Below are 12,900 nucleotides of genomic sequence, written 5' to 3' on the forward strand. Positions count from 1 at the left end.
TGTAGAGCTCTAACCTTGAGAAAACCCAAGGACAGTGCCCAAACCCTGAGTTCAAGCCCCAGGACTGGCACAATAAAAAATCATTTTTTCATAATATTGTTGGTGAGGATCTAATGATGTCATATGGTTGATGAAATAGGTACTGCCTACACTAGGTACACTGTGCTACATTGATGTCTCTTAAATACCTCTGCTTACGTTGTCTTTATCTCTTTGGTTGAGAAAAGTCAAACAACCTCACTCACTTTTACCTGCCTATAATAAGGGAGCTTCTCTTGCTTTCTGGTTGTGGCTATGCCAAGTGGGTTCACAGAAATGTCTCTTTGGTGCCATTCCTTGCAGAACATTGGGCAGTGTTAATGGGTCTATAAAAACTGGCTTCAAAAAAACCATCAATTTTGGTCAGATGCGGTCCATACCTATAATCTCAGCACCTAGGAAGCTGCGTTGGGAGGATTGTGAGGTGTTTTTCTTTTTTCTTTTTGTGTCAGTCCTAGGGCTTGAACTCAGGGCCTGGCTGCTGTCCCTAAACTATGTGGCTCCAGGCTAGCGCTCTACTACTTTGAGCCACAGTGCTACTTCCAGTTTTCTGGTGGTTCTTTTTTCATTTTTTGGTCACTCCTGGGGTTTAAACCCTGGGCCTGAGTACTGTCCCTGAGGTTTTCAGCTCAAGGCAAGCTCTCTATCACTTTGAGCCACAGCACCACTTCCAGTTTTCTGGTGGTTCATTGCAGGTTAAAAGTCTCAAGGAATTCATGTCCCGGCTGGTTTTGAACTACCCAGATCTCTGCCTCATGAGTAGCTAGGAGCCACTGGTGTCTGCTGCTTTACCTCTTTCTAGTAGTATAAAGTGAAGGCGGAGCTAGGTATTAGTAGCTCACGCCTATAATCCTGTCTACTCAGGAGTCTGAGACCTGGAAGATTTCAGTTCAAAGCCAGCCTGGGCAGAAAAAGTCTTCAAGACTATCTCCAATGAACCAGCAAAATGTCTTGACAGGAAGTATGGCACACGTGGTAAAGCACCAGCCATACCAAGAAATCAGGGCCAAAGGGTAAGGTCCTGAGTTCAAGCCTCAGTACCAGCACCAAAGAAAAATAAGAATGGGAGTGGCGTGTGATGCACATGCCTGCTAGAAATATATCCCCATAGGGTTTCCCAAAGATTGATGCTCACAGAACTTTCTCCAACCCTGACAAGGATAGCCTTAGTTTCTCCACAGGACCAAGAGGCCTCTTGGCTTCTGCCTTTTCATTTCTAAGGTCTGCTTCTAATGATGGGTCTTACCATGAACATGCCTTCTGCATTTATCAATTCTTGTTTTGTATAAGTGCATTAAATGCTTACAAACCCTAATTTGCAATTGTTTTAAGGACAACACTGACATGGAATGCATGAAGCACCTACTGTGGTCTGGGCAGCGGAGCCAGCAGTTAAGTGGCCCTTGAGGACAGAGTACAGGGAAGGGGCCAGGAGATTTTTGAATGGTTTGTGCTCACTGCGAAGCCTTCCCCCAAGAGACAGAAGAACCACAGAAGGGAGGGAAGTCCAGGCTTTGATCTGCTCATTTATTCAAAATGTTTTTATTGAAACAGAATGATAGAGCAAGAAAGATGAGGTCTGGGAGGATGTCTTTGGGCACAGGATGGAGCCCAGACCCAATGGTTATAGTGTGGCACGTTCCCCTTGTCCCCTGATTCTTACTGAGGAAGTGAGCGTGGAGGGGCAGGGAAGAGATGGGGGCAGGGACAGCCTCTGAGCTCTCCTCCATGGCTGGCATAAGGTGCCTCTGAGCCTTCTGGGCAGCCCTGCCCTTCCTCACTGTCTTCCCACTCTCCTGACCAGGGCCCCAGGCTAACTTTCTGTCAGGACCAGCCTCCCACCAGGATGCTCAGAGGCCTCTCAGAGGGCAGGGTTGGGGGTGGCAAGCAGTGGAACATGATCACAGCGGCTAGGGGGTGGCTGCCGGAGCAGGGAGGGCCGGCGACACAGCTCCCCATCCCGGAGTACCTCAGGCAGGAGCTTGCGCTTGGTCTCCGGCAGAAGCATGATGCTGAGGATGCAAAGGAGGGCACAGGCTGCCAGCACCACGTGCTGCAGGAAAGCTCCATGGCCCATGTGGAGGCGCTGGGCAGGGCCGCTCAGCCCTCCAAGCGACCCCAGCGCCATGATCAGGCCCAGGCCTCGGCCCCTGGGAGAGAGAGGGCCACGAGGAAGTCAATCTTTAACTAGGCCCCTCCCTCACCCAAAACTGTACTCAGGCAGTCGCTCTCTCTCTCTAGAGGCCTGAAGGCCTGGCCCTGCCCCAGGCAGTGGCACCCTTCTCACCGAACAGTGGTAGGGATAACTTCAGAAGCAAGGAGAGTGCTGAGGACGGCAGCAGCTTGGGAAGAGAAGAGTCCAAGGACGGAGAAGGTGGTGATGGCCGCCTCGTTCAGATCTGAGGGACAAAGAGAGGGAAACAATAGGCCAGAGACCAGGCAGGTATCACCCTTCCTGGCTCTTGAGATATCTGGGGATTTCAGCTAATTGGCTCAGAGAACAGATAAGGCCACGCAGCCAGCCAGGGGAGGGCTCCTGGAAGCTCTGGGCTGCTGGGGGGCTGCTGGGGTAGCCTGTCTGATGTGCCACTGTGGGTCCCCTCTCCCACCACGGCGAGGAAGGGAGCATGCTCACAATCCCACAGGCCCAGCAGGACCAGCGATGAAATGCCAGTCAGGGTCACTAAAAGAAGCAGGATGCCTCGGCGGCCAAATCGGTCCACAGTGACCCCCAGGAAGACACAGGCCAGGGCTGCCGTGCCGCTGGCCAGCAGGGAGCACAGGTAGAAATCAGATGGGCTCCCGCCTCCTCCGACAGGCTGGTAGCAGTGGCGAATGGCGTGGGCAATGAAGCTGTGAGAAGGTTGGGGAAGCAAAGGACAGCACGTGAATCCCTAGAGGCTTCTTTCCACAGCCTCGGTGGGCCTCTCCCAGGGGCCTTAGGCCTTCCCCACCCAGCCAGCCCTTACTCCAGCACCTGGCCTGGCCCTCAGCTCACACCCAGGCTTACTTGGTGAAGCCGAGGATAAGCAGATTTTTCCAGATGTTGCGGTAGTTGAGGAGGGATGCAAAGGAGAAAGTGGATGTTGCAGGGAGGGGGCAGGTGTTCTCCAGTTCTGTGTGAAGAGAAATAGGAGGAGGGAGGGAGGGAGGGAAAGGGGCTATTAGAAAACACAGCTGAGAGCCCAGGACGCTCCCACACGGTGGGTGGAGACTCACCTGGGAGGTGGCACAGCAGCCCCCATCCTCACAAGTGCACACATGCCACCTCCTGTGGGAACCCCTGCTTCTCACCTTGCAGGGCTTCCTGGGCCTCCTCCCCCAGCATCTGCCCGTGAGGCCGGTTCCGCTCAGCCAAGATCCTCAGCACAGACTGAGCCTCCTCAATCTGCCGCTTCACTATCAGCCACCGCGCAGACTCCAGAAACAGGCCGGGCCAGCTGGGGGCGGGGCGGTGGGTGCACAGTGAGGCCCCACCCCTTCTCCTGTCTCCTCCTTCTCCCAGCTCCTCCTGCAGGGGTGGGCGACTCCCACCACCGAGGGACTGGGGCAGGCCTGGCACAGGGGCGGCTGGAGAAGGGGAGTGGTGTCTGGGCTAGGGGCAAGGCCAGAGGTAGAGATGGGAAGGGCTGGGCAGTCAGGGAGGGGAGATACTAACCCATAAAACAAGAAGAGGATGCAGGGAGCCGTGATCATTCGCTGCAGAAATCGCCAGTCCTTAGAGACAAGGGCCAGGCCCAGGAACAGGAAGTGCCCTCCCACCCCTACCAACTCCCCTGCCAGGGCCACCCGGAGCCTCTGGGTTGGGTCGCACAGCTCCAGGCCTGGAGATACAGCAGGGATGGAGGAGGCATAGGAGAGAGAGAGAGAGAGAGAGAGAGAGAGAGGGAGGGAGGGAGAGAGGGAGGGAGGGAGGGAGGGGAGGGAGGGAGGGAGGGAGGGAGAGAGAGAGAGAGAGAGAGAGAGAGAGAGAGAGAGAGAGAGAGAGGAGAGAGAGAGAGAGAGAGAGAGAGGGGAGGGGGGGGGGGGGAGGGGGAGGGGGAGGGGGAGGGGGAGGGGGAGGGGGGAGGGGGAGGGGGGGGAGGACAGAAAGCTGGGTCAGACCCTGAGCAGAGGTTACAAGCATCACCCCACCCCCACAGACTAGCCTCTGGGTGAGATTGTTCATCTCTTTATCCTCTCAAAACCTAGGAGGGCCCTTGAAAGGCCCTGTCACCTTGGGTTTCTTTTATGACCTGCATATTATTGCTCCTTGTCCAAGATCAAATGGCTTGTCAGGATTTCATTTGGTAAGAAGTAGTGTTGAGGTCAATTCTCTCAAGGCTAGCCTGGAATTTAAGCTCATCTTAAGCACAAGTGAAGCTGTGGCTCAAGTGGGAGAATGCCAGCATTGAGTGAAATGCTAAAGGATAGTGTGTCCTGGCCCTCAGTTCAAATCTCAGTTCTCTGTCTCTCTGCCCCCCCCTCCCTCCTTCCCCCTTCCCTCCCTCTAAGATCACTCTGCTTCAGCCTCCCCAAAAGAAACCACTCCTGGCCAGGATTTTTTTCCCTTGGTGATACTGGGATTTGAACTCACTTGTACTTACTAGCAGGTGCTCTACTACTTGAGCCATGCCCACATGCTTTTTTTTGCCAGTCCTGGGCCTGAATTCAGGGCCTGAGCACTGTTCTTGGGCTTTCTCAAGGCTAGAGCTCTACCATTGGAGCTACAGCTTTTATTATTTTTTTTCCCTATGTCTGTGGTACCAAGGAATCAAACCTGAGTCTTTGTGCATGCTAGGCTAGCACTCTACCACTAGGCCAAATTCCTGGCCCCTTTTGTGCTTTTAGTTGCAGGATCTCTCATTTTTGTCCTCTGGGACAGCTTCAGACAGATCATCCTATCTAGGATCATACGCATGTACTACCAAACCTGCCTTACTGACTGGAATAAAGTCTTCCTTTTTTCCTCCAAGATGCCCTCAAACTGAGATTCTCCCAATCTCGGTCTCCAAGTAGCTGGAATTACAGGCATGAGCCACTTCATCCAGGCAGGATTTCACTTTTAAAATAAGAATTCTCTGACAGTAGCAAGCCCAGACCATGGCCTTAAGAACATTTAGGGGATGCTTTGGTGCCAATGGCTCACACCTGTAATCCTAGCAACTTGGAAACCTGAGATCGTGGAAGGCTGGAAGGGAAGGTTCAGGCTAGCCCAGGAGAAAAATTCACAAGACTCCCATCTCAATGGGAAGAGCTGGACCTGATGATTCATGCCTATAATACTTGTTACTGTAGAAAAGTCTAAACCAGGTGATGGATCCAGGAGCTCCCTCCAGCAAGAAGTAAAATCTTGTCTCGAAATAGCTAGTGCAGGAGCTAAAATGGTAGTAGGAGCCTGCCCAGCAAAAGCATGTGCCTCTGAGTTCAAACTTCAGTACAAATGCAACCAAAATCTGAGGCTGCAGACTCTAACAGGCAGTGGGACTTGCCTGTATGTGCAGAAAAGCAGGTGTGAGTTACTACGCAGAGGTCTCCACCCAGGCTGCTACTTACGCATCAGATAGACGCCCAGGTCCACACCAGCAAGCAGGAAGCCCAGGAGGAATCGGAGGGCCATGACACCAGTGGAGGAGCCTGCTGCAGCCCCGCCCACTCCGCAGGGGCCCACCAGACCCAAGGTCAGCAGGACAAGCCCTCGGCGACCAAACCTGTGGAGAGGGCTTTTTCTGGTCACTGGGATTCTTTGTGGGGAGGTGCTGGGTGCGGCTCAGCTGTCCCCTTCAAAACTAGGGGGTTGAGGATGAGATTGGGGGAGCAAGAATTGGACTATTGAAAAAGATGGGAAGGAAGGGAACTGGGAAGGTGGCATCTGGCTACTGGACACTTTGGAGTGGCTGTTCCTAAGGGCACCAGTGACTCTTGGTGATAGGGCTATTAGTCAGAAATCAGGGCGTCTAGCCATGTGAGATTAGCCCTCACAGGAGGAGTGGGAGGCAGCTTAGGGGATTTGAGGCAATTGATCCTTGTGGGGATAGAACTTCTGGTCACTGGGGATGGAGCTTGTCTTGCTCAGACTATCCAGAGGAAATGAGGATGTAGCTCCTGACATGCAGAGGTGAGGCCACTGGCCACCTGTGTATGAGGACAGCATTAGGCAATGAAGGTAGAGCTACTGATCTTAGGGAACCAAGTGTTGATTTGGGGGTGATGAGGCCATTGAGACCTAGGTCTGTTATTACATAAGGTGGTCAGTACGGCCAACTATTTGCCAGGAGATGGAGCTAATGGTCCATGGGAAAGCGCCTACTAATCCAGGGTGTGAGATGACTGATGCGTGAAGGCAGGACTACTCGTCTTCAGAGACTGCAGAAATGATCTTTGGGAATGGCTGCTGCTTTGTGGGGGTGGGGTGAGGAGATGAGTCTATATGGATGGTTAGGGGAAATGAATCTACTAAGCCATGGGCCCTATTGGTGAGTGATGATGAGCACTGAGAAATCTGTTTACTTAGGGTTACTGATCCTTTGGGTGGTCAAATGATTGGTCTTTGGTTATAAGATTTATTGATCCCAGAGATGAAGACTGGTCAGTGGAAAGGGAGCACTGACTCTTGGGAATAAAACTACTAAAACAATGGAATGGGCGTAGTAGTTAAGCTGGTTCTCAGTTTTGGGAATGGCCACTGTTCTCTAGGAATGAAGACACATACACAAGAGATGTGCTATCAACTTGTGGGTTTCCAACCACTGGCCCTCAGGTGTGTGTGTCTATTGGGCAGTGAAACTGACTACTGATGTTAAGGAACCAGACTAGTGAATGTTGAGATGCCTGGGATCCACAGAAGCTGAGGTGCTAAATCCATTTCCATGGGGCTGTTCATTACAGGGGTTGAAAGCCAAAGTCAGTGGAGCCAAAGCACCTGCTCAGTAGTGATGATGTGAAGAGGAAAACAGCGATGGGATGGGATTTTTATTTTTTTTGGTGGGTCATAGGGCTTGATCTCAGCCAGAGCACTGTCCCTGAACTCTTCAGCTCAAGGCTACCACCCTACCCTTGAGCCAAGCCCCACTTCCAGTTTTCTAGAGGTTAATTGGAGATAAAGAGTTTCAGGTCCTTTTGTGTTCGGGCTGGCTTTGAACCTTGATCCTCACATCTCAGCCTCCTGAGTAGGTAGGATTGCAGGCGTGAGCCACCATGCCCGGCTGGATGGGAATTTTGATACACAGGAGTTATTGCTCTTTGGAGATGAGGGCACTGGATTGGTGGAAACGTGGATTTGGGCCTAAGAGTATTTGAAATCTCTGAGGATCCAAGAAGATGGAGATATCAGTGTATGAGGGATACTCTTGACAGCAGTGATCCTTCAGGCTAGAATTATGGATATTGTACTTTGGAGACGGTTATTGATCTGTGGGGTCAGGGCTGCTGTTCAGAGACGGGGTCATTTGTAAAGTTGTGTTGGCCAGCTAGAATGTGGCATTGAGCTGGAACTAACAGTCCAGGCCGGCAATTAGCAAGAGGAGATAACTCTGTTAATTCACAATGATGGTAAGGGTGGTGGTTTGGGTGCTAAGAGATTTTCGGGTTAGGGGTTGCTGGTACTATGTCTTTGGAGATGAGGCCACAGACCAGTGGCTATGGAGATACGGATGAGTGGGAATGGAGCTAAGTAAGGTCGTTCCTTTGTGTAGAAGCCGAATGGAAGGTGTATTTCTTGATGGGGAGTGACGTTGACACCGGAAGTCCAGAGTAGTCTGCAGAGTCCACCAAATCGTTCTTGACCTCTTGCAAATGCAGCTAGGGTGTGTGTGTGGGGGGGGGGGGAGGCTAGTTTCCCTAGCACCCCTCTTTTCCACCAGCCCTGTCCTCAAGTCAGCCCTCACCTGTCTGCGGGGTAACCCAGGAACAGGTAGCCGGCGGCAAAGCCCAGGATGAAGAGGATCTGCTCCAGGATCACCTGCCAGCCCAGGTCACACACCAGATCCCACTGGGGAGGTGAAAATGGTGCAGCGGGCGTGAGGCCCCGCCCCGCCGCCCTCGGCCCCGCCCCGCCGCCCTCGGCCCCGCCCCTCCCGCGCCCCGCGCCGCAGCGCAGCGCCGCCGCCGCCGCCGCCGCCGGCCGGGCCGCCTCACCTGGCCGATGGCGTTGGTGGTGAGCACGGGCAGGCCGTTGTAATCCCAGTCCTTGAGGCAGTGGTTGAAGTCCGGCGGGGCGAACCCACTGCACGCGGGGTCCGTACTGGTGGCTACCCGGCTGGCGGCGCTGGCGACGCCGACGCCGCTGGCGTTGGGGGGCTGCTCCCAGCCGGACGCGTTGGGGGGGAAGGCCCCGTAGTGGCAGTGCAGCGGGGGCGCCAGCGTGAAGATGGGGTCCGAGGCCATGCCCAGAGCCACGAAGAGCACGGGCAGGCAGCACAGGCCGAGCTGCAGCTGCTGGCCGCCGCCCAGCGCCCCCACCTGGGCGAGCAGCGCCTCGAAGCTGAGGGGGCCCGGGGGCACCGCCAGGGACAGGCTGCTGCCCAGCCCGTCACCCTCGCCCTCGCGCTGGCGCTGGCGCTCACCCTGCAGCTGCTCGGGGGGCACCGCATCTCCGAGGGTCCCGACCTGCCGAGGGGAGGGGGCGGGGGGGGGCAGAAGGATGGAGAGCGCTGCAGAGCGAGGGGAGGGCGCGGAGGGGAGGCGCGGGGCGGGGGGGAGGCCGGGCAGGGGCGGGGGGCGGCGCGGGGCCCCCAGGGCGCGGGCACTTACTCCGTTGGAGCTGGGGGCGATCTCTACCGTGCTGTCGATTTTGTTGCCGCCCCCGCCATTGGGCTCGGGGGTCCCGGTGGCTACCCGAGGAGCCAGCTTGCCGACTGCAGAGGCCTCGCGGGCCCGTGCCAAGAGGACGTGCGGTTGTCCGGCCCAGCTGCGCGCCAGGTGCGGGGGCCCGGAGAGGCCGAAGAGACCCCGCTCTGCAGCTCTGCAGCCGCGGGCGCCTCCTCGGTCTCTGCGATCTCTGTGCAGCTTTCCCCTCCCCTTCCTCCAGACTCTCCTCCCCTTCCCACGTCACCAGAACCTTGGGTCCAGACTCGTCGTCAGAGGGAGGAAGGGGGGAGGGGGAGGATAGAGCCCAGGGGAAGGAGGGGCTGGGGGCTCTGTCGTCTGTTCCCTGGGTCTGCGAGTCATTGCGGTATAAAGAGAAAAAGCCGGAGGCATGGTAGGCAGTGCAGGCAAATGCCAGATTCCTCCTTTGCTCTCAGTTCTTCTCCATCATTCATTCACTCACTCATTAATTTGTCCACCCACTCACAATCCTTCATCAGTAAAATTCACTAAGTACCCACTACGGGTTCCAGGCCTTGTGTTAGGCTTCGGAGATAACAGGATGGACAAGGCCACCTTGAAGGAAGTGGCTTGGGGACAGGCAGACATATACATGGACAGGAAATTAGACCCGGGGGAGCTGGGGTAGCGCCCAGCCTTCTAGCGTTACTTTCTCTACTTGGGCCTTGCTCCTCATCACTTGGCACTGCGGACCACCTCTTCTGAACTCTTGGCAGCTAAGTCCCACGTTCCTGAAGTTTTCTTTCTTCTGATCCTTTTCACCAGTGCAGGCATACATCCTCCTTTTCCTCACCATTGCTGTCTGCAGTCCTGGGACTTGGTCCTCACACTTCATGCAGGCTTCAGTGATCACCAACACAACTAAAACAGTTCATCCCTCCATATGCATCTCCAGCTCTCCCCGAGCCTGGTATCCATAAAGCAAGCAGCTTCGTGTGAGAACACATGCCTGAATGTCTCATAAGGACCTTAGCCTCACTTTAACCAAGACCAACCTCATACTTTCTTCTCTAACCTGGTTGTCTCTGAATGCTACCTTCATCCTCATCTTTCACCTGTGATATGTTCACAGTCTCTTACAAATTCCTAACCATTTCCTGTGTAGTTCTCGAAGATTTTGCTTCTCTGCATCCTTACCACTTCCACATCTTAATTTCTAACTGGCATTCTACATCCTCCCTCCGCCCGCATCTGTTGCTTTGGGTGTGGATGGAACGATCTTTTCAAATTGAAAGTCTGATTGTGTGTTGTGTTCCCCCCCATGTTTAGTGATAAATACTCTGAACACCTCACATGTGATCTTGAATGACTAGTGACATGCTCTCTGCAGCCGGTATCATTTCTTTCTTCAAAGTCTATGTTCCAGCTACTTAAGTCTTCTTTCAGTTACAGTGTTACAGGGTCTTTGCACAATCTGGCTCCGACTAGAAGGCTGTGTATGTGGACATAACCAGGTCCTGGGGCTTGAGCTTAGAGCCTGGGCACTGTCCCTGAGCATTTTTTTTAGGCTCATGCTCTTACCACCTGGGCCACAGCTCTACTTTCAACTTTGTTAGTGGTTAATTGGGAAATAAGTCTCATGGACTTTTCTGTTGGGCTGGCTTCTGTGATCTTCAGATCTCAGCTTCCTGAATAGCTAGATGTGAGTCACGGACATCTAGCTAGAAGGCTCTAAATCAAGGTCTACTTCTTTGTGCCAGTACTGGAGCTTGAACCCAGGGCCTGGGCACTAACCCTAGATTTTTTTGCTCAATGTTGGCATTCTACCACTTGAGCCTTAGATCTACTTCCAGGTTTTTGTCGATTAGTTGAAGTCTCTTGGACTTTTTTTTTTTGGTTGTGGGGCTTGAATTCTGGGCCTGGGTGTTATCTCTGTTCTCTTCAGCTCAAGGCTACCACCCTACCACACCACTACTTCTGGTTTTCTGGTGGTTAATTGGAAATTAAGAGTCTCATGGGCTTTAGTGCCCAGGCTGGCTTTAAACCATGACCGTCAGTTCTCTGCCTCCTGAGTAGCTGGAATTACAGGTGTGAGCCACTGTGTCTAGCAGTTTCTTGGACTTTTTTGCCCAGGCTAATCTCCGAAATTCTTAGAACTCAGCCTCTTGAATAGCTAGAATGACAAGAATGAGTCAAGTTTTTCTTGTCTATTAGCTATCAGTGCAAGAATCTTTGCCTCAGAGGCTTCCCTAATGCTTATGGCCATTCAAAATTTGGTTGACTAGGAGCCGGGAGTTTGGAATGCTTGCCTAGCATGTACAAAGACCGGGGTTCAATTCCTCAGTACCACATACTTAGAAAAGCCAGAAGTGGTGCTGTGGCTCAAGTGGTAGAACACTAGCCAGGAGAAAGTCCAAGGACAGTGCTTGGAACCCCAAGTTTGGTCCCAGGACTGGCAAAAAAAAAAAAAAAGAAAGAAAAAAGAAAAAAAAATACTCAGATTTGCATGGACATTACATGGGAGCTTATTAGCAGTGCAATGATGGCCTCACCATTTTTACCTTTTTACTTTTCTTTTTTTTGCCTGTCTTGGGGCTTGAACTCAGGGACTGAGCACTGTCCTTGGACTTTCTCAAGGCTCTAGCTCTACCACTTCAGCCACAGCATCACTTCCAGCTTTTTCTTTGTATGTGGTACTGAGGAATTATACATCCTAGGCAAGCACTCTACCAGTAGGCCAGGATCCGGGTCCCCAGAGTTGGCTTTGAACCACAGTCCTGAGACACTGGCGTCTGGTAAACCTCTACCTCTTAAGTCATGTCTGCAGCTCTAAACCCTTCTCTAAGCACCAGGCAGTTTACTATTTCCTGCCTGACAATTCCTTTTAGCCTCTCTTCTAGAATCACTATGATGCTGTCACAGCCATCACTCTGGGAACTTATCTATACCCTTGTGTCTGTCTTGAATAGTTCCTTGTGTGGTGCTGGGAAGTTCATGGAGCTAAGAGTCTCATGGACTTTCCTGTCTGGGTTGGTTTCAAACCATGTTCCTCAGATCTCAACCTCTGGAGTAGCTAGGATCGTAAGTGTAAGTCATCAGCGCCTGGCTGGTCATCTTTACATTAAAGCTAAAACCAAGTCTCAGAGGGACTTGCATGATTTAGCCAGAGTCTAGGGTAGATCTGAGACTTGGAACTGAAAGCTCTGCCTGCAGTTCCAGGCTGATCTCTGAAAATACTGTCTAGTAGGAAGAAGGTAGCCTTCAGCTTGTTTATGGGTGAATTCTGTTGGCCCTGGAACCTGGAAAAATTTCCCCTGATAATGAATAAAAGCCTCAAATGGAGGAATTAAATGCATAGAGGTGCCAAGGTACTAAGATTGTGATTGAAATTGGTGTTTCCTGACCTGACCACCATGCCAAGTTCTTGGGAAAGAACTTGGAAAGATCTGAAGCAGTGGGTCTGTGGCTGACTTCTCCCCGTGTGAATGATGGCTCCCATAAGCCATGGGCTGTTTCACTGAGTCCTGAGGACCAGGGACTTTCAATACATTGCATTCCTTTGCTACCTCAGCTCAAGAGGCATGATCAGGAGGGAGCCTGGGAAGCAAGCATAAGAAACTAGATTCTCATCCATTTGGCCTGAGGTACAAACTGTCTTAATCTCTCAAGACCATTCTTCCCATGTACATCTCTCTAATGACAGCTGTGACAATAAAAAGCTCCTAAGTGAGCAATCTCGGGGGAGGGGGGATAGTTCCAGACCCTTCTTGGTCCTCATTATGGAAGTCAGTTTGGGAGTCAGCTCCAAGTTTTCCTGGTTTACTATGTATGTCCCCCTTCAGTGGTGGTGCCTTTCATCTTCATTGCTTCTCATCATTCAGTTGAGTGCTGTTACTAGCAGCTGTCTCCTCTGGCAGGTTTGTTTTCTAATGCCCATTTCACACTCACCTTTCACCATGAACATTTACATGGCCCGCCTCTGGAGTGACAACCAGTCTAGGGAATGGCTGATGGAATAAAATATCCCTTCACAATATGTGGCCCATGGCACAGGGGAGGGGTGCCCACAGAGGGGTGCCAGGCCAGACCCCCAAGAAGCAGAGTCAGAGAGCCAGA

At 52.7% G+C, this 12,900-nt stretch overlaps 1 protein-coding gene across 1 annotated transcript; it reads right to left on the reverse strand.

Moving 5' to 3' along the window:
• Window positions 1-1,552: 1,552 nt before the first annotated feature.
• On the reverse strand, window positions 1,553-9,031 carry Slc22a17 (solute carrier family 22 member 17). The gene is made up of 10 exons (XM_090345260.1): window positions 8,770-9,031; window positions 8,155-8,625; window positions 7,905-8,008; window positions 5,575-5,729; window positions 3,698-3,863; window positions 3,334-3,479; window positions 3,050-3,155; window positions 2,675-2,892; window positions 2,327-2,438; window positions 1,553-2,189 (listed from the first exon to the last, which is right to left on the reverse strand). Exons 2-10 carry the CDS (start codon window positions 8,401-8,403, stop codon window positions 1,901-1,903), a joined length of 1,545 nt encoding a protein of 514 aa, XP_090201386.1. The 5' UTR covers window positions 8,404-8,625; window positions 8,770-9,031; the 3' UTR covers window positions 1,553-1,900.
• Window positions 9,032-12,900: the final 3,869 nt, after the last annotated feature.

This window comes from Megascapheus bottae, chromosome 14 (assembly GCF_031878675.1).
Source record: "Megascapheus bottae isolate mThoBot1 chromosome 14, mThoBot2.hap1, whole genome shotgun sequence".
Classification (NCBI taxonomy): Eukaryota; Metazoa; Chordata; class Mammalia; order Rodentia; family Geomyidae; genus Megascapheus; species Megascapheus bottae.